At 44.3% G+C, this 25,989-nt stretch overlaps 1 protein-coding gene across 1 annotated transcript; it reads left to right on the forward strand.

The window, feature by feature from the left end:
• The first annotated feature begins 1,025 nt into the window (after positions 1 to 1,025).
• Positions 1,026 to 25,546, forward strand: GOT1 (glutamic-oxaloacetic transaminase 1). Its single transcript, XM_005892067.2, has 9 exons — positions 1,026 to 1,249; positions 10,354 to 10,535; positions 18,274 to 18,397; positions 18,849 to 18,961; positions 19,185 to 19,289; positions 20,456 to 20,606; positions 20,692 to 20,857; positions 21,575 to 21,717; positions 24,625 to 25,546. The coding sequence occupies exons 1-9, from the start codon at positions 1,132 to 1,134 to the stop codon at positions 24,762 to 24,764; spliced, it is 1,242 nt and encodes a 413-aa protein (XP_005892129.1). The 5' UTR covers positions 1,026 to 1,131; the 3' UTR covers positions 24,765 to 25,546.
• The last annotated feature ends 443 nt before the right edge of the window (positions 25,547 to 25,989 follow it).

The raw sequence follows: 25,989 nt of genomic DNA on the forward strand, positions 1-25,989 counted from the left end.
CTTACCTGAGTTGGTAAGTGGTAGGGCTAGACTTTAAACCTAAGTAGTCTGCCTCCAGAGCTGGGTTTTAACTGGGCGTTTTCTAAAATATTGCCAACAAGATACAGAAGCATAGGAAAGAGAGACGGATTTTAAGCAGACTGAGGGTTAAAGCAAAGCTTTATGGAAGACGCATTTGCTCTGGATCTTGAAGAGAGGGGCTGGGGAGGAAGGAACAGCCTGACTAAAAGAAGACACAGTTTGAGTACCGGCCAGCTGACGACAGCAAGATGTGGTTGAGTGCCCGCGTGGGAGAAAAGCTGGAGGGGGAGGCCGCGCCTGGATCCGGAAGGTCCTTGAGGACCAAGCTCTCAGTAAGGGAAGGGGAGCAAAAATCTCAAACTATAAGGGTGGCAGAAAGGAATTCCTGGACACTTCTCCAATTAGTAGGATGGCCCCCTGTCTGAAACCAAGGCAGGTGGCCCACTAATATTTCTCTCTGGGGAAAACAGCCGATCGAGATGGTCAAGGTCGTCCACGAGGGCTCCAGAGCTGCACGTCCTGGCCCAGGACTCACGTCCAGTGCGCAGAGGCCGGATTTAGCTGCCAACCGAGCCGGGCCAGGCTGGGTCAGGAATGTGCGTACTCCCGGGCCTGGCAACGAGAATACCAGCTTCGCGGGTACTGGAAGGCCAGTCCTCCAGAATTCCCGTCAGCTACCTCTCTCTGGCCTCTTGGCCCTTGAAGGTCGAGGAGGCCACCTCCTCGCTACGCAGCTTGGCTCCTCCCCTCAGCCCCGGGAGGGCTAAGGAACAACGGCCTCAGCGATAGGAGCATGCTCTGCCAATCAACCCTATCCCCGCCCCTTCCCAGCCAGCGTACGTTGCATTGGTTGCATCATTACCGGCTCAGATAAGAGTCTTTTCTTTGATTGGCTAATATCATCCCCGCCCGCCTGTCTTTTTGAGTCAGAAGCTCGCGATTGGTTAACCGCGTTGCCAAGCTCCGGACGCGGCTCGACCATTGGAGGCCGCGGGCCCGCCCCCGCCGGCTAGGTGAAGGTGAGAGTCTCCTCCAGTCGCCGCGGTTGGACCGGACCGAGAGGATCCAGGCGCTGAGTGGAAGCTTTCAGTCGACTCCTGCTTTCTAGCTATGGCGCCTCCATCAATCTTTGCCGAGGTTCCTCAGGCCCAGCCGGTCCTTGTCTTTAAGCTAACTGCTGACTTCCGGGAGGATCCGGACCCCCGCAAGGTCAACCTGGGAGTGGGAGGTAAGGATGCAGTGCCTAAGAATGTGAGCAGCGTGGGAGTGGAGCGGGCTGTGGGGACCGTAGGAGATGCCGAGGTCTAGCTTGGAGACGAGGCAAGATCCCCGAGGCTTAGTTCAACCTGCCCCTTGTTTATGGAGTCCCTGGAAAAGGGAGATGTATCTGTGAACACACAGAATAGGTGTAGCAGTCAAGACACAAACTCATGTTTTCTGATTCTGCATTGTGTATTCATTGTGTATTTCACTGCATTCTTTTGCCTCTCAAGAAATGGGGCAGTCAGGGATTGAAAGGAGAAGGAGAAAAATAAGCCTGATAGGCTTGGAGTCCTGGCTACAGGGGAGTGGATAAAGGAGACCTCTTAGCCCTACAGAGCTCTGGTCTGGGTCAGTGAATATTTGAGTGACTACAAGGTATCAGTCGGGTACTTTACCAAGCCTTGTTCAGGAAAGACTGAAGCTTGGTTTTAGCCCCAAGGAGATTAAAATCAGCAGGTGTTAAGTGAAATAATAAAGATCTAAAATGCTTCTGAGACAGGATAATGCTCCCTTGGGATCTGGGAAGAATGTTTTGGCTGTGGTGGGAATGGGTAGAGATGGTGGAAAAGAGAGGAAAGAATGTGGACAGTAGAAGCTTACTTTCCACACATCCTTGTCATCATTTCTTGCGTGTATTTCTTGGACCTTGGACAGCTGAGAGCATTGGGTTCTTTTTTTATTACTACCAAGAAAAAGATCTGGACTGGAGTGCCTCTGAAGTTCCTTTAACTCCTAATCTTCTCTGAATTTGTTATTTCTATCAACGTCATTGGGATGTTTGCAGCCGCACCGACACTTACCCAAGGGCATACAAAGCAAGCCAAGGAAAAGAGCATGAGTAGGATCGTGTTCTGTGCTAGGGAACAGACAGAATAGAAGGACTAGAAATTCAGAAAGAGAAAAATTGAAGTGTTTTGTAGAAGAGAAGAAGTGGCAAGAAGGAGATTCAGAATCAGGTGTCCCACAGTGATTCTGTTCAAAGGATCTTTTAAAGTTTTCACCAGGGAGTATGGAGTAGGGGTGAGGAAAAAGCAGGTAATGGGTACATGGTAATGAAGCAGCAGGTAATGAAGCTGGGTAATGGGTACATGGGCATCCATTATATTATTCTCACAACTTTTGTATATATTTGAAATTTTCCATAATAAAGCATAAAAAGCCAGTTGTACATAGTTTCACCCACAGAGGGAAAGTGATGCTTTTAGCAGGCAGCAAAGTGGGGGTGATATTGAAAGACCTTGAATTGAATTGAAATGAGCACTATTCAAGCTCTTAATTTAAAACCAATCCAGAACCTCCAGATATTTCTTCAGAGCTGGGTATAACATGATGAACTAGTATTGATGTTAATCTAAATACATCGTTTTAAAACTTCAGATTTTATTTGCTCAGTTACCTTTGAACTATCCTACAGGCTTTTGGTGAGGATTAAATGCATTTAAAATGCTTAGAACAGTGTCTTGCACCTAAGTAGGAGTTATGTAAGTACTAGCTATTACTGTGGTTGTTTTGGCATTTCTTTGGGTGGGTCACATAAAAGATGTTTAGTAAAAATTTTCAGCTCAAGAACTGCAAAATGAAATAACCCTGGTTCAGAAATATATTGCCCTTGCAGAATTAAGTACCCTGCCTGCTAAGGCCAGAAGTGATTGACTCAGAAGCGCATTCTGTGGCCCAGATTGGGGTCACTTTAACTGTGAAAGTGCCTTTGTCATGTGAGAACTGAGGAATTCTTTCTCTTTATTAGAAGCAAATGGTTTAAGTGCTCAGGATGACTCTGGAGGGTTGTTTATTACTATTACTGTTTTAGAGGTAAGAAAGCTGAAGCCCAGATTGATGAAACATTTTGGTGCAGGTCATAGGCTGTAAGTGGGAGAGCTGGGATTATAGGCCATGTCAGGTACCTGGGTCTCTGTCCCCTTCTCTATTTTGGGCAGCTTCAGGTGGTCCAGATGGAGCCAGTGCACTGTAGTGAGAAGAGTGAGAAGACTTGGGTACAGGCCTGGGTCTGTAGTCCAGTGATGTGACCTTGGGAGTGTTATTTAACATCCCAGGCGGGACTCTGTCTATTAAGTGAGGGGCCAGAAAGGAGTGATCTTCCTCTAAAATTCTACTCTTAAGATTCACAAGCATGTTACATGACTGTAATATAGGATAATAATGTTACTGATCTAATCAGATGACTTTGAAGTAAATAATTATGTGTGAAATGTGACATATAAATGAAAAGTGCTATATAAATGTTATTTTTATTGATCACTGAGACCCATTTTTTTTTGTGTGTGGATAGTAAGTGTTCAGATAAGGGTCTCATTAAAGTATAGTATTGTGAGAAGTCTCTTTATGGCTTTCTTATGTCCTGGCTCTGTTTATACACATCCCAAAGTATATCCTTTGTGAAGGAAATGTAATTAATCTTGCCGACTTTGGGAAAGATGCTTTTTTTTTTTTTTTCCTCTTTCTAAGTTAAGATAAAGCCTAATGGAAGTTATCCAGTTCAAGTTCTAGTGACGCTGGGCATTTAAAATGAGCTGCAACTCTAATCTTGTTAGCTCATTCCACTTGCAGGTAGTTTCCCCAGGAATTTTTCTTGCTGTTACTATTTGCATAATTTCCATGTAGTAACAGAGCAGAGCATCATATTTTCCAGTGTTGAATATGATGCTAAGTTTCAGAACTTTAAGGGCAGGGGAAATATGTGTCTAGCCTGATGTAGCCTGAAGCAAGACATTTCTTCACAGACTCCAGTCCGTTTATCATGTAAACTTTGTTTTGTTCCAGATAAACTGTGCTTGATTTTATATTTGTTGTTTTTAATGTGGTTTCCTAGCATTTTCAAATAAAACTGTGGGTGAGATGTGCTGTATCAAGTACCCCCGGCCCTTTCCCAGGGACCCTAGTTGGAGAAGGACCTTAAAGAGGCATATGTTCATGGGCTCTTGGATGGGGATGGATGAGGGAAGGGGAGGTGATGGTTTAATCACTTAATTTTCCATGTTCTTCTGGAAATTGAGACCACTGTACTCACCTGAACCTGTGTGACTCCTTAAGAGCTGGTCCTTGGGGAGAAGGCAGTGGTGCATGGAGTTGGGGTGGGTGTGCTGGTAGAAAGACCTCTTGCACAGTCAGTCCCCTGGGGCCTGCTGGCTTCAGGCTTTCCCTGAACATCTCTTGCTCATTAGAAAAAACACAGGGATCCATGCACTTAATAGTATGGCAGCCTAGCCCTTATCATCCTATGATCTTGGGGAAACTTCTGGCCTCAGTTTCCAGATCCCTAAAATAGAGATCATAATATTATTTTGTGAGTTGTTATAAGACTTAAATGACAGTTGTGTTTTTTTTTTTTAAGGTGAAGTGTTTAGCACAGTGCCCTGTATGTACTAAGTATTCAGTAAGTTCTTGTTATGACTGTGGCTTCAGCCACCGTCCATGTCTGTAATTATAAAACCTTTTTCCATCCTGTACTACTTCCCTGAATGCTGGACCCATACTTGCTACAGTTTGCTGGACACGTTGTACAACCACCTCAAATTCAGTGTATTTAGACAACACGTGAATTCTACCCTCCCCCATCTTTTCTTTTTCTCTTCTGCTTACTTGGTTGCCCCCTCTCCCACCTCACCCCCACCAGTCTTTATTCAGACTGGAGAGACTTTGGAGGTCGTTGGTGACACTTTCATCAATTCTACATCTATTTATTTGGTCATTCAGTTCAGTTCCATTCAGTCGCTCAGTCGTGTCCGACTCTCTGCGACCCCATGAATCGCAGCACGCCAGGCCTCCTTGTCCATCACCAGCTCCCGGAGTTCACTCAGACTCACGTCCATCCAGTCAGTGATGCCATCCAGCCATCTCGTCCTCTGTCATCCCCTTCTCCTCCTGCCCCCAATCCCTCCCAGCATCAGAGTCTTTTCCAATGAGTCAACTCTTCACATGAGTTGGCCAAAGTACTGGAGTTTCAGCTTTAGTATCATTCCTTCCAAAGAAATCCCAGGGTCGATCTCCTTTAGAATGGACTGGTTGGATCTCCTTGCAGTCCAAGGGACTCTCAAGAGTCTTCTCCAACACCACAGTTCAAAGGCAGCAATTCTTTGGCACTCAGCTTTCTTCACAGTCCAACTCTCAAATCCATACATGACCACTGGAAAAACCATAGCCTTGACTAGAAGAACCTTTGTTGGCAAAGTAATGTCTCTGCTTTTCAATATGCTATCTAGGTTGGTCATTACTTTTCTTCCAAGGAGTAAGTGTCTTTTAATTTCATGGCTGCAGTCACCATCTGCGGTGATTTTGGAGCCCCCAAAAATAAAGTCTGACACTGTTTCCACTGTTTCTCCATCTATTTCCCATGAAGTGATGGGACCAGATGCCATGATCTTCGTTTTCTGAATGTTGAGTTTTAAGCCAACTTTTTTACTCTCCTCTTTCACCTTCATCAAGAGGCTTTTTAGTTCCTCTTCACTTTCTGCCATAAGGGTGGTGTCATCTGCATATCTGAGGTTATTGATACTTCTCCCGGCAATCTTGATTCCAGCTTGTGCTTCTTCCAGCCCAGCATTTCTCATGATGTACTCTGCATATAAATTAAATAAGCAGGGTGACAGTATACAGCCTTGACGTACTCCTTTTCCTATTTGGAACCAGTCTGTTGTTCCATGTCCAGTTCTAACTGTTGCTTCCTGACCTGCATACAGATTTCTCAAGAGGCAGGTCAGGTGGTCTGGTATTTCCATCTCTTTCAGAATTTTCCACAGTTTATTGTGATCCACACAGTCAAAGGCTTTGGCATAGTCAGTAAAGCAGAAATAGATGTTTTTCTGGAACTCTCTTGCTTTTTTGATGATCCAGCGGATGTTAGGTTCTGTCTTTTCTTTTCCTCATAAGTTTATCGTGAATGTGTCCCCTTTTGTTTATCCCTGTGGCTGCTGCCTTAATTTAGGACATCATTATTTCCTTTGTGGATTATTGCAGAAACCTCCTTACTTAACCATCTACCTCTGTCCTCCTTCCAGTTTGTTTTCCATCATGTCACTCAAATGATTCTGTTTAAATGTACAGCTGTCCATGTCACTCACTTAAATGCTTTCAGTGGTTTCCCCATTGAGACAGTGTTCCTTAGAAGAGACTCCCAAGACTCCTTGAGCCATTCCTTGCTGCTTCTCCATGGATCTTATTTCCGAGCCACGAAAATGCAGATCCTCATAAACCTCATCTCTCCAAGCCCCTGGGACCTTGCACAAGTGTTCCGCCTGCCTGGAATGCCCCCTTTCCTTGTCTGTCTTTGAAACTCTTACCATCTTTCATACTCTGTCTTTTGTAAAATCTTCCCTGATCACTTACAGGAGAATTAAGGACTCTATGCTGTGTTTCCTGGGGGGAGACCAGACAGTATCTTGTTTTATCTTACTCATCTCTGCGTAGCTTTTTCTAGTCAGTGCCTGGTTCATGGTGGATTCAGTGAGTACCTGTCAAACACATGAGAGAATGAAAGAATGAATGAGAAGCTCATAGGTCCAACAAACCGGAATAGAATCCCTCTGGCAGAGCAAGAACAGTGGTTGTTGATAATGCCTCTTCCTCACTGCTCTGATCAACTCAGAGTGACTGCAGGACAGTTAGGACATTCAGCAGGACAGTTAGACAAGGCATTGAGAACAAATCTAGAACTGAATCTGGGGGAGCCTGGACAGTGAAGAAGGAAGCAGAGGTGTGAACTGGCCAATTTCTCTTTTGTCACAATATGGACCCAGTGCCTTCCTGCCTCCAGTCATATAACAGGATTTTTTTATAGTTGCATGGAGTATGTTTGTTACTGGTAAGAGCATTCGTATTAGGACTTTTTCTTTATTTTTCATATTTTATTTATTTATAATACATGATTTATAAATGACATGATTTACATGATTTATAAATCTATGTAGCGTAATTATATAATATATTAATAGAAATCTTCTAAACATAGATGGGAAGCATAATAGAATTAGTTTTTCTATGGGCACCCATATTCTTGTACATCTAAATAGTATCCCCTCAGTGCTGTAGTCTGGATATACTGCTATTGCCCAGAGTTTTCTGGAAACCTTCTTTTCTAGAGCATGTTGGACCCACAGAGGAGGCCATCTTTTTATAGCTGTTCTCCATTCATATTATTCAGTCCATTCACCCGCCTACTCTGCTGGGCATAATGTAAGTACTCTTTTCAAAGATTAAATTTATGTTCAAAGGATGAAAATATGGGACAGTTGAGGATATGCAGAATAATGAGACATAATAATGCCTCTAAAGACAATTCCAAGAGAATAATTCCAGGAATATTTAGAACAATGGTAGCATTGTGATCATAGATGGGGTGATCTCTTTCAGGGACAGTGATTATTTGAGAGTAAGTTATTTCGGTATCTCTTTGAAAAACCAGACCAAACCTCGCCTGATAAAGCAGGATTTTTGAACTCGTTGAAAGGGAGTTAGTTTGGTGGGCCAGTGGGTCTCGTGTGACTGATAGGACTGTATTGTGCATCAGATTCACCTACCCAGAGACTGGTTGTTGATTCGTGGCTGTGTCAGTCTGGAACTCTGTTCACATTTTTATTACTGGCTTGATATGCTTATCAGATTTGCAGATGACACATTCCTGGAGGACAGGGTTAGTGGACGGAATAGAAGACAGACACAGAATCAAAATATCTTACTAAGTCTTATTTGTTGTCTGACTTTTGATCTAGTAATTTTACATCTAGAAGTTTTTCTAAGGAAGCCCTCATGAATGTGTATAAAGATACAGAAATATTCGTTACCTTGTTTATATTAGCAAATAATCAAAAGTAACACAAACAGTTACTAAATTATATGTAGAAAGGAATATTGTCTAGCCACTAAAATTGTGTTGTAAATGGCTCATGTGTATGAAAAATGCCCAAGTACTTCTATGCTAAGAGAAAGGCAAATTTAAACTACGCTGAAATAGCATTTGCACTCTTAAGTTGGCAAAAATTCACTCAGTGGCTGAGGATGTGGGGAAGCAGACACTCTTATACACTCATGGTAGAAATGTAAGCTGATAAAATCCCTAACCTATGGTAGGAATGTGTGACTCAGACAGTGTAAGAATCTGCCTGCAACGCAGGAGACCCGGGTTTGATTCCTGGGTCAGAAAGATCCTCTGGAGAAGGGAATGACTACCCACTCCAGTATTCTTGCCTGGAGAATGCCATGGACAGAGGAGCCTGGCGGGCTGCAGTTTTTGGGGTCGGAAAGACTCAGACACAACTGAGCAACTAACACACACGGTAGGAAAGTAAACTGATGGAATCCCCATAAAAAAGCCCAGGTGGCCGTGTCTATCAAAGCTACAGATAACACAAAGTATGCTTAAAGGTAACATATTTGCATTTAAAAGGACCGTATTCTTTAAACTGTTCATCGATTGCTACCAGTTTCTTCCAGTCAGTTGTCTTAACCATATTTGTCATGTGTTGGAAGTGAAAATCGGTTGAAAGTAGTAAACTAATGTATACCCGCAAAAACAACAACGAAGCTACAAATACACATACTTCTCAACCTACTCTTCCATTTTCAACCCTGCCTCTTACAGCTGTATTTACGTACATGTAAGATGACGTGTGTACAAGGCTCACTGAGGAATTGTTTTCTAATAGCCAAGGATTAGAAACAACTCCAGTGTCTATCAGCAGGAGTCTGAATGAACAAATTATGGTGCATTTATCAGTTATGCAGCTCTAAAAAGAATATAGACATAGTACAGAGATTTAGGTAGTTAATGGTGATGAAAGATATTCATAATATACATTTAACAAGTGGAAAAAAGCATGCTGAAAATTCTATATAAAATTGATACATAATTTATAAAAGAGTATACTCATGTAAAGTTTGGAAGGTTATACACCAAAATTTTTATATTCCTCATCTCTGGGTGCTGGAATTACGTGTTAATTATAATGTTTATTATTTTGTTTCTAGGCTTTTCTAAATTTTCTGCAATCAAAATGTGTTGTTCAAAAAACATCAACTACCCTAAAAAGTGATTAGAAAAAAAAAAGTCAGGGATTAAAGCTGAGCAGAAATCAAGATAAGAATTATTTTAAAAATGTCAGTTTCACCATCCTTTGCCAAAGTATAGGCTTATTGGAGACCTAAACATTCCAGCAGAAGCAAATTCCTGTCAGGAATCCTGCTCAGAGAGGTCACTGGCTTGGATACAGGCCAAAGCAGCTGTCCTCTCAAGCTGTAATCTCAGAATGATCATAAGATACTATAGGGAGAAAAAAGTCAGTGATAGGGGTAACCCAAAGTAGACTGAAAATAATTGTAGCATAGAAGAAATGCTTAGAAATGTGCTTTAATCACTATTAAACGTTATGAAATAGTTAAACTTACATCAGTGAAAGTGTGAAGCTGAGGAAGTGAGTGGTAAGAACAGTCAAATTGGTAAACACTGGCTGTTATCAAAAATCAGCAAGAGGACAAAGATGTGTTTAAATTGGATGTTGGACGATTGTGTAACCAGTTGTTGGAATCTTCAGTCACAGAGTGTCTCCTTGCCATCTGTCCCATTTCTGCTTTACAGTTCCTCCCTCTCGTGCCCTCTTTCTCCGTGTTGGTGTTTGCAGGTGAGGCGTTCATCTAAAGTAGCACCGAACCCTTCTCCTGGGGAGATGCAGGAAGAAGGCGGTTGCAGGGCCAGTGGCCTGGAGACCTCAGTGCCCTAGTAATATTGACATAGCTAGCATTTGTACGCTATTTTTAATTTGCTAAGTACTTTTGTGTGTACTCTGTCACTCAGTCGGACTCTGTCATATCCCAGTTTTATTTCAGCATTCTACTTGTTGGAGGTAAGAGCTGTAATTTCCAGAAGGATAGGAATCACATCTGTCCTTCTGCCTGTCCAGCACCTAGTCTGGTGCCTGCTGAAAGCAGGCAGTGAGTGAGTGAGCAGCACAGTTCTGCTTTGATTGGAAGGTGGTAGAACTCCCCCTGTTCACAGTTCCAGACTCTTCCTTGGATCAAGCCTAAGGCTCCCCTGTTGTATGTCTCTTTCTTGTGTCCTAGCTTATCGCACCGATGATAGCCAGCCCTGGGTTTTGCCAGTCGTGAGGAAGGTGGAGCAGAGGATTGCTAACGACAGCAGCATAAACCATGAGTATCTGCCCATCCTGGGCCTGGCAGAGTTCCGAACTTGTGCTTCCCGCCTGGCCCTTGGGGATGACAGCCCAGCTCTGCAAGAGAAGCGGGTGAGTTTTGGGTGAGGATCTGTTTTCTCTTTAGAAGCTGTGAGGGTAAAAAGAGGTTAAAAATTAAGTATCGTGTCTATTGAACTGTCAGTGAATAAGGGTTTAAAGAGTGTGACCTCAGGAACCTGATTGTGGAAGTAACATGCTTTTGTATAACGCATAGGTTCTTTAGTTGTACACTTTTGCCCAAGAAATGGTCAGATTTCAGCTGCTGGGTTTGAAGTAGTCAGTGGGAATACCAAGCCAAGGGAGTTTAATGGAATGATCAAGACATCAGGGTCTGGATCCAGCTCTGCCACTACTTTTGACCAAAGGCAGCCCCTCCAGCCCCTACAACTCATCTATGAGTTAGAGAAAGACTAGTTTATGGTTCATGGTCCCATAAGGAGTATTTGCATAGGGAATCATTTAAGGGACCTCTGAACGCCCCAGATTCTGAATTTCAGAATTCTGTGTGTATGTGTATTCCATACCTTTAATCAGAGTTTCTGAAGGAGCCTGTGGCCCTCCAAAGTCTAAGAGCCACTAGTCTAGATGCTTCAAGATCCTGCCAGTTCTAATATTTGATTCTTCTAGTCTTAATCTCAGCGTCTCTCATTTAAGTGCTTCCTGGTACATAGTCTATGTGTAACTAGAGATCATGAAAGAATACATTTGGCGAGAGGCTGTGTGTGACAGAAAGTATTGGGATAGAGATTATCAGTGTTATAGGAATCCAGGGAGAGAGACTGGTGGAGTCTGGAGGTGGGGCTTGAGCTGAACCTTGGGGAATGAGACCAGGGCTCATTCTGGTTCTGTACTCTGACTCTGTTACCTAGGTGGTTTTAAAAGCATACTGGTGGCAGGATCCCATACCAGGCTCGTTATCCCATACCACCCTCCTCTGCCCTTTTATTTCCTTTCCCTCCAATTCCTTCCCTTCAAGGGTATTTTTAAAAAGCTCCTCCTTGTGACTCCAAAGGACAGCCAACGTTGAGAACCATGAAGTGCAGAGGAAGAGAAAGGAATATTTGTCTAGAACACTAGGAGTCCAGGGACAAAGGTTGGAGGTAAACAGGTCTGGTGCTGCTGCTGCTGCGTCACTTCAGTTGTGTCCAATTCTGTGCGACCCCATAGACAGCAGCCCACCAGGCTCCCCCGTCCCTGGGATTCTCTGGGCAAGAACACTGGAGTGGGTTGCCATTTCTTTCTCCAATGCATGAAAGGGAAAAGTGAAAGTGAAGACGCCTCTTAGCGACCCCATGGACCGCAGCCTACCAGGCTCCGCCGTCCATGGGATTTTCCAGGCAAGAGTACTGGAGTAGGGTGCCATTGCCTTCTCCGAAGCAGGTCTAGGTTGTAAAAAGACCTACCTGAGTAGAGCTGGGAACATGTTGGATAGATCAGGCAGGCTGATTTGGCAGCCAGGGCAGGGGAAGCCCCTTGAGGGTTTGCGCAGAGGAGTTACCCAATAAGGGTATTTGAAGAAGATGGACCTGGTTGGAGTGCAGGAGGGGGATGAGCTCAGGTTTTTGCAATAGTCCAATTAGGTATTGTGCAATTTAAACCAACTGCCCTATTGCTCTGCTGGGCCAGTGTCAGGCCATTGGAGCAGCCTTCATGCAGGTGCAGCCTTCATGTACGACAGGGACCATGTCTTGGAGTCATTGATTTATTCTCATGCTGTCACCCACACGCCCTGATAAGCACACGGCAGGGTAAAATGAACACTGCTCACTCTTAGATAATGGAGGAGACAGGGAGGCTCTGGATGAAGATCTTGGAATTCAGATTAATGATTAGGTAAGTATCAATAATTAACTTGATGAGGGTTTTATCTGGATTGGTATGAGAGACGGTGAAGGAATACTGATAGACATAGGATAGAAATGGTAGAGATTATGGTTAGCATTGGGCAGTTGCTCTGAAAATCCAGGGTTTCCACAGAGGAAGAGAGAGAGTCCCGATGAAGTTTGAAAATAGGGAACTTTGGTAACTGGGGGTGATCTTTTGAGAGATGGTTGATAAATTAGTTTAAACTCAATTGTTAACAAATGGAAACAGAGATTCTGTGTTGGCAAGCTTCTTCCTCCAAGACTGTACATTTCGTACATGCTTGTTAACTATGCTGGCAGATAGATGCTCGTTCCCCTGCCCAGTGCTCCCCGTTTTCCTCACTTAATACCCAGGGCTGTTGCTGGTGGAACAGAGCCCTTCCTCTTAGTCTAGTTCATCCTGTGTTGTGTTTTTGATCATAGAACAACTTTGAATGGCAGTCCGTAAACATTTGAAGACTTTTACTCTCTTTTTTTGGTAATGGTTTAGGGTACCCTCTTGGCATGTCCAACACCCTAGGTACCCATTGATACTGAGTTCTGAGTACTTCCTCTTTCCCTGAACCTCCCCCAGGTGACTATCTTGTTCAGCCCGTTGTCATCTGATTGGATTCTCATAATAGCCTCTGGCCTCTAGTCTCTTCCCCATTCTAGTGTATAATGCACAGTGCAGCTAGAATGATCTTCCTCAGCAAAAAAAAAAAATAAGCTGATCCTGTCACCTGCTTCCCCTGTCACACACACAGTGTCTCCTCCATTATCTACAGGGTAAAATGCAGACTCTGCCCTGGGCATGCTGCGTGTTTTGTAGCCAGGCTTCATCCTGTTCTTCCAGTTAGTTACTCTTGCTCCCAGGTCCTGGCGTCCGAAGAGCCTGCTGCTTTCTAGACCCGCTGGGCCCTGCCATGACTTGGCACTTTGCCTCAGCTGTTCCCTCTGCTGGGAATGCCTCCTTTACTTCTCAGACTCTCCAGTCCCACCTCCAAGTCCTTCAAGGCCTCATTATTTCCATGTTGAATCCTGAGCTCTCTCAGGTGGAGCTAGCTATTTGAGTGCTCTGAGTCATCACAGGACTGCATCGCTGGGGAAATAGCAGTGCTTTCTGGATTTAATGTACAGTTCTGTAAGCCTATCCCTCCCACAGACCCTAACTTCTTCCAGGGTAGGAGTGATGGCTTATTTGCTGACCTCGTAGATCTTCAGCACTTAGCTCCTAGCCTGGCACCTCAGAGACCTCAGATGTTTGAGTTCCGTCATTCGCTCAGTTAACAGATGAGTGCTTACCACTAGGCACTGTTCTAGATGCTGGAGCACAGTGGTGACCAAAACACCCCAGGGTCTCTGCCTGGCTTACAGTTTTGTGGGGAGAAACCAAGATTAAACATAATAAATAGGAGCACAGTATAGTATATTGAAAGGTGATAAATGCTAAAAAAAAAAAAAAAAAATAGGGCAGTGGAAGGTGTATTAGGAGTGCTGAGGGTTGGAGTGAAAGTTTAACTAGGGTGGTTGTGGTAGAAATAGAAATGACATTGGAGCCAAAACTTGTAGGAGTTGAGGCATGAATGAAAGAAGGAACCAGAAAACAAACAGTAATCACGTCTTTTCTTAGACTGTTCTCAAGATTTCACATTACCATGTCCGTTAACCACTTTGAGGAGCCCTGTTTTCTAGACTCGTCACCGCCTCCTACTGCTTTTCCATCTTCAGATCTTAGAATCTGGACTAAATGTCCAACTTTCATCTCAGCTGATAAACATTTCAGCTTCTGAAATTACTGGGCCCCTGCGGGTAGGAGGTCTTGGAACCATGAGATGGCATCACAGTTTCCTGGCTTGGACCACTGCCTCTCGGAGATTTGGGGTTTTCTCTGTGGCTCTCACCTTGTTATTGTTGTTCAGTCGCCCAGTAATGCCCGACTTTTTGCGACCCCATGGACTGCAGTGCGCTGGGTCTCCTGGTCCGTCACCATCTCCCGAAGTTTTCCCAAGTTCATGTCCATTGCTTCGGTAATGCCATCCAGCCATCTCATCCTCTGATGCCCTCTTCTCCTTCTGTCCTCAGTCTTTCCCAGCATCAGGGACTCTTTTTCTTCATCTAGTTCAGTCCATGTTTATTTAGTGCCACGTGCCAGATACCGCCCAACTAACTGGGGGCACCCAGATCAACACATCATAGCGTTGACTACAAGTGGCTCCTAAACGGCTCTCCTGCTCCTCACAGGGAAGTCATTACATCAGCAAATCGTGACCTTGGACAGGCGTTCTAGAGCCAAGTAGGGATTCCTTCCGGCAGTGTGGCTAAGTTGGGAGTACAGATTATACACTGGCATAGTTTTCTGCCAAGTCCTAACTGCATTTCTCTTGTTCTGGATACCCCTGTTTAGCCACCCAGGCCCCATTGCCTGCTCCCTTTGAAGTTTGCATTTATTTTCTTTGCTATTATGGTTTTTTCCTTCATACCAAATACAAGACTTTCTTGGGCTTTAGAGCAGTTTGCCAAAAATCAGTTCACAGAATGATCAAATTGACATACTATTGATTCACCCAAAGTTTGTTCCTGCTAGTTGTCGGTACAGTTTAGAGCAACTAGCATTTCACTGAATTCATCTAGCGTACAATATATTTTTAGAGAGAATGATAATTTCTTGAGAATTTGATATGTCACTGTCATATACATCATGAATGTCAAGGATTGGTTAATGTTAGTGAAGTGGGTTTATCTCTTCCAAACGTTTTTAATCTAGTGTACTGACTTTCTAGGGAAGCCCAGTTGGCTCAGTGGTAAAGAATCCACCTGCCAAGCAGGAGTCATGGGTTTGATCCCTGGGTAGGGAAGATCCCTGGAGAAGGAAATGGCAACCCACTCCAGTATTCTTGCTTGGGAAATCCCGTGGACAGAGGAGCCTGGCGGACTACAGTCCATGGGGTTGTAAAGAGTCGCTCATAGCTTAGCGACTAAACAGCAACAGTTGACTTTCTGACTTCTCTTAGTTAACGAATTTGCTTTCTAGAGTGAGAAAGGGTAGAGTTGGAAGCTGAGCACAGAAAATAAAACCTATGCCTGAGAATGTCTTCACTGATATCCACATGCCCCTGTCACATATCCATGGTAACTTAAAAACCCTATTCAAGGGAAACCTTGCTCATTCGTATAGGAAATAACACGCACGGTGCTGAGGTGTTTGAAATACGAAATAAGGAATAAAGTTGACATTCAACTTAGTTGATGAGAAATGAAAAAAAAAAATGTACATTTGGGTTACATGACCCTTGGTAGCCATTTGCACAAGAAATCCAGGTAGATCACACTGTGAAGCCGAAACCTTTAATGGGAAAGTCTGGTGTTCGGGGGCGGGGGTGGGGGCGACTCCTGTGAGGAGCTGTGTCGGATGTGCACTGACCTTTTCCACTCGCATCCGCGGCCTTTGCTTCTTGCAGTGGACGCCGTGCTTCATTCCTTGTTTCCCTGAATGTCAGTCTCATTTCTGTTTCATGTTTCAGTGTTCTCTCACAGATGCTCAAATCTCTGAATAAAAATAGAGCAGTGGGGAATAAGAGCGACAGTTGGTATCATTGCATGGTTCCGAGCTTACAGGGGATTTCTGCTCATGATTCAGTGTTCATCATGACGTGGCTGAATCAAAATTTTTTCAAGTTGTTTTTAGGATGTCTCCATTGGTTCTTGTTTTACTGAGCATTTATATCAGACATAGCTCTATTTTTCTCTCCTGTTATGATGGTCATTTGGTGACCATTTTCTTTATCTAGCAGACTTAATATTTCTTTTCTCTCGTTTTTGAACATGAGAGAATCAAAGTTTAGTGACACATATACATGGGAGAGGCCTAGGAAAACTGACTCACTCCTATATTTGTTAATAATCACATATTCAAGGGATAACTCATTTGACCAAGGGGTATTTTTAAATGTACTCTTGGATACATAGTGTTTATTAATATTTATTTAGGACATTAATATCCATATTCATGAAAGAGAGCTCTCTTTTTTGCTTTGTCATCTTCTTGCATTGATCTTATGCTAGTTTTTTATTTATTTATTTTATTTATTTATTTTTTTTTTTATGCTAGTTTTTTTAAAAAAAGATTTTGGAAGCTTTTTTCTTTATCTACAAAGATTTGTTTTTTTCCTTTTTTTGTGGAAAATTTCAAACATATATAAAAGTAGATAAAACAATGTAATGAACAAACCCCCATGGATCCATCAGCTAGCTTCAACAATGGTTTATATTTGGTCACCAAAGTGGAATTATTTTACAGCAAATTGCAGAACATCTAAATATAATTTTTTAGTTATTAAAAAATTTCCAACTAATGCATGAATAGATTCTCCTTATCTTAAAAAAAAAGAAAAAACATAGATTAGGCCAAAGTCCCTTTGACCACTATTCCACCTCCTAGCTCCCTCCCCAGAGGTTGTCGCTGTTATTACACTGGTACGTATACTTCTTTGTCGATAGACTTCCTTATGTGATCTTTTTCTCTCTTTTCTTCTTTAGATATTTAAACAATATGTAACTTATGACATTTCTCCAGTTAGAATTGTGAAAGGGCAGGATTAAAGATGTTCAGACAGAACAACAGAAGTGGGGCCCCGTGACTAGACGTAGACTGAGGCGATCTGGAAGTGTGCCCAGCTCTGCTGCTCACCAGCTATAAATCCTCTGGCAAACCACTTCTCTGAGTCAGTTTCCTCATGTATAAATTGGGGATCTAGTACTTATTTTATAGGGCTGTGTGAAGGTCAGATAAGTATGTGTGTGAAGTGAAAATCGCTCAGTCGTGTCTGACTCTTTGTGACCCCATGGACTATACAGTCCATGGAATTCTCTAGGCCAGAACACTGGAGTGGGTAGCCTTTTTCTTCTCCAGGGGATCTGCTCAACCCAGGGATCGAACCCAGGTCTCCCACGTTGCAGGTGGATTCTTTACCCTCTGGGCCATCAGGGAAGCCCAAGAATGCTGGAGTGGGTAGCCTATCCCTTCTCCAGCAGATCTTCCCGACCCAGGAATTGAACCGGGGTCTCCTGCATTGCAGGCTGATTCTTTACCAACTGAGCTATCAAGGAAGCCTATGTGTGTGAAAGTATTTTGTAAAAGGCAAAGTATAGGACTTTAATTATTGCTCAAGTGAGGGCATTCTAAGCCTGAGGAGAGAAAAGTAGTGTATGCATAGTACCTTTGTTCTATGAGGACATTTCTAAGGATTAATAAGCCTTCATTATAGCGATGAGAAGGGGCATTGCAGATTGATGTTGATGGCAAGCTCAGAACATTATTTTACAGGCTATTGTTGGAGGGCAGTTTTGATCTTGGGATGGGTGCAAAGGAATGAGTTTGCCTTGAAGGCCACACTTCACGTGGCTTAGGTATGTCCTCTACCTCTGTTCAGAGGGATGCTCCCTTGGGAGTCAGACTTCAAGACTGCCTGGGTGAACACCTGGCCTTTCCGCTCAATAGCTGGTAACTGAGGAAAGTGCTTCACTTCTCAGCCTTTGTTGTTGTTCAGAAGATCAGTCGTGGCCGACTCTTTCCAACCCCCTGGATTGCAGCCCGCCAGGCTTCCCAGTCCTTCAGTATCTCTCAGAGTTTGCCCAAACTCATGTCTATTGAATGGGTAATGCCATCCAACCATCTCATCCTCTGTCGTCGCTTTCTCCTCCTGCCCTCAATCTTTCCCAGCATCAGGGTCTTTTCTAATGTGTCGGCTTTTCCCATCAGGTGGCCAAAGTAGCTTAACCTTAGTTTCCTTATTTGTAAACGTGGGCAAATAATACTTCTTCGTGTACCTAGGACATTTTATAGAGAGAACACATTTAAGGAAGTGCTCATCATTACTGTATTTTCCCTAATGTTATCTGACCTCACCCTTAAATGACCAGCAACCCTGCTGTCTCTCTTTCAGGTAGGAGGTGTGCAGTGCTTGGGGGGAACAGGTGCACTTCGAATCGGAGCTGAGTTCTTGGCGCGCTGGTACAATGGAACAAACAACAAGGACACGCCCGTCTATGTGTCCTCGCCAACCTGGGGTGAGTCCTGTAGCTGTAATGAGAGGAGAAACAGAGGAGCCAGGGGAGTTATCCCCACAAGTCTCACCGCTTACACTGAAAATGTATGCCAGCCCTGGATCAACTAACGGTGAATGGCTTGAGCAGCGGATTATGGCAGGACATGGGTAACCTGATGCTTAAGTTCAGATTGGCAGTGCTTTTTCCCAAGAGTCTTGGCGAACTTGTGTTTTAGTGAATGTTGAACCTTCCCGGAGGAGGGAGATCCCTCTGCAGTGGGGTGTAAATCAGCATGACGACAACTGGTTGAACTTGTTCTTGGTTACAGTCATTCCTCTCCATCTTAACCTCTCACCTCGTGTCCCCCAGTAGACGTGGAGCCTGTGACGGCCCTGGAAGCTGCCTTGTGTCCTTTCCGTTTATGCCTCCTAGTGTTTGTAAAACATTTAACGTTTTACCCCTTTGCTTGCAGAGAATCATAATGGTGTCTTTATTGCTGCTGGATTTAAAGACATTCGGTCCTATCACTATTGGGATGCAGCGAAGAGAGGACTAGACCTCCAGGGTTTCCTGAATGATTTGGAGGTGGGTGATTAGAAGAGAAAAAGTGGACAGAATGCCAAGGTTTCAGGCAGAGTGGGGGACAGTCTTTGGATCAGTTGATAAGTGAAGAGTCTGAGCATCCTCCCCAAGCCGGTGCTCTTTTCTGAAATGGCACTTAGGAGGGAGTGCCTGTCCTGTGTGCCCCTGACTCTGCCCCACCACGTCCCTGCTGGCGTCAGAGCTGACACGGCTTCCTTCTCCCCAGAAAGCTCCCGAGTTCTCCATCTTTGTCCTCCATGCCTGTGCGCACAACCCGACTGGGACTGACCCGACTCCGGAGCAGTGGAAGCAGATCGCCTCCGTCATGAAGGTAACTGCCTTTTCAGAGCCGCTCTTACAGTGGTGTGTATTAACAGTTGATGTATTCAAAAGAAGTACCTGTTTACTGAAGCATTTGGAAAATGGAGAAAGCCCAAAGAAGAAAGTAAGTATTAACTATGAATTCCATTACCCAAAGAAAGCCGCTGATAGCAATCTGGTATACAGAATGTCAGGCTCTTTTCTTTTTCAATATTTTTAGTGTAGTTATACATGCTTAAGTGTGTCACGTTACACATTGATTAAATCACCTGATGGTTGTTTAGAGCCCAGGTTTCTTATTCTTGTGAACAATATATGTAATAAACCTTTTTATGATTTCTTTGGGATAACTTTCTACATTGTAATTTCTAGCTCAGGGAGTGTGTGTGTGTGTGTATTCATTAACGTATTTAAAGAATGCTTCTTGATAAACTGTTATGTACCAGGGGCCATGGGCGTACAATAGTGAGCAAAGCAGAGGCGGTCCTACCTTCAGAGAGTGTGGCCTGTTCGGGGAGATGCCGTGTTGATGGGGTGCCGTTGAGGCACATATCCCAGACTTTGGGGAGTGTGTGTCTTTGGGAGGGCTGATGGTAGCAGAAGAAGCTTTCCTGGAAGAAATGGTTTCCCTGTTTAGCTTTGAAGGATGAGGATAGGTTGGGGCTGACAGGGAAGGAAGTTTCCTACAGAGGGAAGAACACTGTCAAAAGCCCAAGACAGAGGTCTTGGTCTATTTAAGGAAGAGAAAGTAATTCTTGCTATGGGCTAGAGTTCCAGGGGAGGGGCTGAGTGACAGGCCAGGGGAGGGGCTGAGTGACAGGCCAGGCCCTGCGCTGAAGCCTCAGACTTGATTCTGAGGGCGGTGGGGAGCCCCTGGAAACCTTTGATATCCTGGAGTGACATGATCAGTTGTGCCCTGTTGGCAGAGCAGCATCATGACTCTCTAGGACTATGTACTTAAAGAAATGAGCTTTACTGATGTCATTAGATTTGTTGGTTGGTATTTAGGTGAACAGAGAAACAGACATAAAGTGGAGTTGGATACAGAAAGGAAAGATGTAGGAGGAACAGACAGAATGAGATGGTCCTTCCAGGCATCATTTGGGGAAGGAAGGCCTGTGTCTGAGGTTGGTTCCAGGAACATTTCCTGCCCTGACTCGCTTTGCTTCCTTGCAGCGCCGGTTTCTGTTCCCCTTCTTTGACTCGGCCTATCAGGGCTTCGCATCTGGCAGCCTGGAGAAAGACGCCTGGGCCATTCGCTATTTTGTGTCTGAAGGGTTTGAGCTCTTCTGTGCCCAGTCCTTCTCCAAAAACTTCGGGCTCTACAGTGAGTGCTCTCCTGCGTTACAGCCCAGCCACCCCGGCCCCACCCCCGCTGGAGCCCCAGGGCTGACACCTGTCCTTCTTTTTAGATGAGCGTGTGGGGAATCTGACTGTGGTTGCCAAAGAACCAGATAGCATCCTGCGGGTCCTTTCCCAGATGGAGAAGATCGTGCGAATTACATGGTCCAATCCCCCAGCTCAGGGAGCACGGATCGTGGCACGTACCCTGTCTGATCCTGAGCTCTTTAATGAATGGTAAGGGGCTCACGCCCGATGGGTGAGGGGTGGGGATGCAGAACAGAGATTGTCCCATTACATCTCACTGTCTCTTCCTTTTACTTTGGCAGAGGCAGGACAAAACTGCTTGAGCCTCTTTGAGTGTCAGTTATTTCTCTAAAATAGGGCTGGCATCTACATGTGTGTGTAACACAGAATCAGGAATGTAGGAAGGAGGCCTTGGGTGAATGGGAGTTTCCTCTCCTCTCCCGCCTCCCAGGCTTCCTCCTCTTAAAGTCAGGAAATACAGGGAGGGATTTCTGTTAGAATAGCATTAAGTTCGTGCAACAGTTTGGGGGCTCTTCGTTCTTATCTAATTTGTATGTATTTTATCCTGTCCTTGAAACAGAGTAATTGTTGTGTAGTAGCTGAATCTGCAATCTCTACTTAATTAAGCCTGATAAAATATATTATTCTGTCTTGAGCAGCACCTTGCTGAAGTGTGAGTTAAAACATAAGTGGTATTACAGCCAGTCTACTGGCCATAAACTCCATCAGTGAATATAGTCCTTCCCTTCTGTCCAGTAAGTCCATGCCTCTGGTCTCCTTATCTACCCATCCAGGCATCAACACACCATAATAGATAGGTTCTGACTCTGTTTTTAGCTTATAGTTTAGATGACACTTAAAAAATGTTTATATTGTTGTGTGCCATCTCTGCTGCCTGTGTTGGTATTCATATTGCTGTCCACTCAGGACAGGTAACGTGAAGACAATGGCAGACCGCATTCTGACCATGAGATCTGAGCTCAGGGCACGATTAGAAGCCCTCAAGACCCCAGGAACCTGGAACCACATCACAGAGCAGATCGGAATGTTCAGCTTCACCGGGTTGAACCGTAAGTGGCCCGCCTACCTGGAACGCTCACCACTGGACACGGCACTCCTCACAGGCAGTGCTCCTGGGCTTGGCTCCCTGAGCCGTCGCCCATTTGGTCAGCCAGACTTTGGACTGGAACTAGTTTGATTTTCTCAGTGTGGCCCCCCCCTCCATCTCCTGGACCCCTGGGGTTTCAGAAGAGCATTGTTGTGGCCCACTGTCCTGATCATAACTCAGATATCTTCATTTTGGTGGGCTCGGGAAGTGGCTCAGGGCTGACTGGGAAGTAATAGGATATGTACCTTGGAACCTTGATTTATGAAACGTCTTTTATAAATGCTCAAGCACCTTTTGGCTTGTCCTTAATCTTAAGTATAAACATTACCTATGATTTTCCAGGGACTTAATTTCTTAACAGGTCTTTCCTAGTCTCCAAGCATTGCCTAGGTTATAACATTCTGTCTTTATAAAAAAGAAATTAGATTTGTAGTTGGAATTCAAAGCCGATTGAAAGTCTAGTAGGCAGCCTCACATGATCTTGGTCAGCCATCAGTGGAGCATATCAGCGATGGGCCATCCCGTCTGATGAGAGAGGATGCGTCATTTAGTAAATTATTCCCAAGCACCTCAAGTCAAGCCACTGTTCACAGGGTGCAGATATGACCTTGGGTGGCACTTGTGTCCGAGTGGCTCTAGAGACAGATATGTGCTTTTGGGTTGTAAGGAACTGTCAGAGGTGCTGGTAGGTCCTTTAAACAAGGGCCATCAGTGCACCTGTTTGAATTGGGCTCAGAAAAAAATTGGTAGAGATTATAGAGATTATGTTTTGTAGACCCACAGAGATACTTTGGGTAAAATGAGGCTACGTAAGAAAGTAAACGGATAGCTTAGTTAACCTTGCGTGTCCTCACCATCCTGATGTGGGGAATTAGTACACTGGGCTAAGGAAAATCATCCTTATACAATTTTTAAGATATTAAGTGTAGTGGAAATGGTAGTAGTAGTAAAATGGAAATGGCTTAGTAGTAATATTCTGAAAGCTCACAAGGTGGAGATGTCGTCCCATAACATATCCATATTGTCCTGCTGTCCAGCGTAGGGACTTAGTTTTATTATGGATTGGAAAATGCTGAGAATAGACGTGAGCTTATAACATAAAGCTGTATATGTAGAACTTGGCATCATTTACCCACCCCTCCCTTTAAAAAAAAAAGAGAAGGGTTTTTTTTTGTGTGCTCCCAACATTTTATTAGGAAAAATTTGACACATACAGAGAAGCTGGAGGAATTGTACAGTGAACTCCATGTGCACACCACCTCGTTCTTACCGTTCTCATGTTGCAGAGCTTCCTTTACTACATTTCATCTATCAGAACAGGGGCTTTCATCCTGAAATGATGTTTTTAAAATTGTGTATGTTACCCTTTTTCTAGGGAAGGAGTCCCTAACTTTTACTCACTTCTCAAGTGTGGTACTCCCCTCCCCCACAAAAGTAGAGGAGTTTCGTTTCTATTTAAAAAATGAAGGTGGAAGTCCTGTATCCACATCTACCCCTGGGGCATGGGCTTAACAAGCATGCTCTGTTGGGAGTTACAGTGCCTACCTCAAAATTCCAGATCCAGTGAATAGCTGTGGGCCTTGGGAAGGTCACGTAGCTTCCATCTATGCCATCTGTAAAAGGGGGTGATAACTGAGCTAAGATAAAGGGAGTGGAGCACTGCCTGGCACAAGTGCTTGCTCCTCTAATGATTATGATTTTATTACCACGTTAGTCTGCTTGGGCTGCTGTAGCAAAATGCCGTCGACTAGGTGGTTTAAACAAGAGGTTTATCTCTCACAGTTCTGGAGACTGGGAAATCTGAGCTCAGAGTGCCAGCACCATCAGGTTCTGGTGGGGTTCTCTTCCTAGCTTGTAAATGGCTGTCTTCTTGCTGTGTCCTCACATGGGGTGGAGGAGGGAGGGAGAGAAGGGGAGAGAAAGAGAGAGCTCGTCCGTGAGTAGGCTCTCTGGTCTCCTCTTAGGAGGTCACTGCTCCCATCACACATGCTTACCCTCATGACCTCATCTAAACCTGACTCCACTTCCTAATACCATCATATTGGGGGTTGGGGCTTCAACATATGAACTTTGGGGGGACACATTCAGTCCATAACTATTAATATTATCCTGTTCTCTCAAACTGATGGTGTCTTAAGGGTGCTAATTACTTAAGGGGAAAAAAATCACCTAAAATCCACTAAATGGCTTTTACAATAAATCACAAAAGCTCTAGAGATTATGGCAGAAAGGAAGTACAGACAGTCCCTTCCCATTTTGTCCACAAGCGTTTCTGCAGACTCAGGGGAAAGCCCTCCTGGGTGTGTGTGAATGACAGTTGAGATGCGCCAGGCCTGAGAGGTCTCTGCAGTTTTCAGCCTGTGAGTTCACATACACAACATTTATCCAGTAGCTCTCATCTCAGGGCCTTGTCCAGTGTACTGTGAAAATGAAGTGTCAAAGGGAAGTTGCTCTAGGTGCTCAGAGTTAAGCAAATACAGTTGAAGAAACAGATAAATGAAGTGATTCTTAACAGTTTTTCATATCGTGGGTTGGTCTTGAGTCTATGGGTTTGGTTGGGTTGATGGGCTATCCCAGTGAATGTAACATTCAAGGTTTGATGGACAGGTAGTCCCAGATTAAAATTCCCATCAGGAAAAACCATGTTAAGCTTTCTGGGGATTAGAAACTTAGCTCATGAGAGTAGCTTCCAGAATCTGTTGAGCATTAGTTACTTCTTGCTATGCCAACCTAACAAAATAACTCCTATAGTTTTGCTTCTCTGTGAAGGGGGAAAGAAGGAAATTGTCACTATAATGGACTCTTTGGACCTCCATTGCTTAAAGGATTCCTTCTGCTCTGATTATATATCTTTTTTGGTTTTCAACAGCCAAGCAGGTTGAGTATCTGATCAATGAAAAGCACATCTATCTGCTGCCAAGTGGTCGGATCAACATGTGTGGCTTAACCACCAAAAATCTAGAGTACGTGGCCACCTCCATCCATGAAGCAGTCACCAAAATCCAGTGAAGAAACAGCACTCACACCAGCACCACCAAAGCGGTCCTCTGTTTCATGTGCTCCCTGCCTGCACAGACCTGGTTGTAAACATCACAACTAGATTAGAGACTACTGAGGGACAGAGACGGCTCCTCTGGTAAAGTGGCTTCTGTTTAAATTGGCCCCTCAGGAAAAGCACATCTCTTGAAAAGAAATAGGGGCCTGGGATTAGAGCCATTTTGGAGGTCAGAGCAAATTAAGGTTTTTATTTGAAGAATAAAAAGGTACTTTGATAATGAAACTTAAATGTCTTGCCCCCTCGCTGGAATCAGGAGTACTGCCCATGTCACTCACGTGCTCCCGTGTGTTGGTTTACTTCGCATCAAGTCGAGTCCCAAAGATGAAGTTGTCTGAAGAGCCAAGTGTGACTGTGGGTGTTGGCTGTGTCATTAAAACTCCTCATCTCGACCCAGAGTGTCTGTCTCCCTGCTCTTTCTGCATGGTTGTGTCCCTAGCCCTACGCTTGAGTTCTTTAGGGTGACCAAGGTAAGAAATGTATTTATGTGTCACCCACACCTTTAACTGAGATGGAAGTTTCACAGAACAGTGTTCACCCTTACTGTGCGTAGTGGATTCCGTCTTCTGTTCTATCAGTCATGTTCCATTTCACTGAAGTAATAAAAGTAAAAGTGCTGATCGAACCCATGGACTTGATTTTGTCATCCTCTAATGGGTCGTAACCCACAATTTAAAATGAATGCGATGGTGGGACTTACCAGTTGCCAAAGAAAATACTAAAATGTATTCTTGTGGCCTGCCTCCTTTTGTGAACTCACCATCCCACAGCCTTTTGTCAGTTCTGTCCTTCAGGGGCCAGCCATCATCTTATATCGGAGAAGGCAATGGCACCCCACTCCAGCACTCTTGCCTGGAAAAATCCCATGGGCGGAGGAGCCTGGTAGGCTGCAGTCCATGGGGTCTCGAAGAGTCAGACATGACTGAGCGACTTCACTTTCACTTTTCACTTTCATGCATTGCAGAAGGCAATGGCAACCCACTCCAGTGTTCTTGCCTGGAGAATCCCAGAGACGGGGGAGCCTGGTGGGCTCCTGTCTATGGGGTCACACAGAGTCGGACACGACTGAAGCAACTTAGCAGCAGCAGCAGCATCGTCTCATATTACACAAGAAACTGAACTTCTGGATTCATAGAAGGGTTGACATCACTCAGGGTGATTCTAAAACTTAATCCCTCC

This window comes from Bos mutus, chromosome 26, assembly GCF_027580195.1.
Source record: "Bos mutus isolate GX-2022 chromosome 26, NWIPB_WYAK_1.1, whole genome shotgun sequence".
Taxonomy (NCBI): domain Eukaryota; kingdom Metazoa; phylum Chordata; class Mammalia; order Artiodactyla; family Bovidae; genus Bos; species Bos mutus.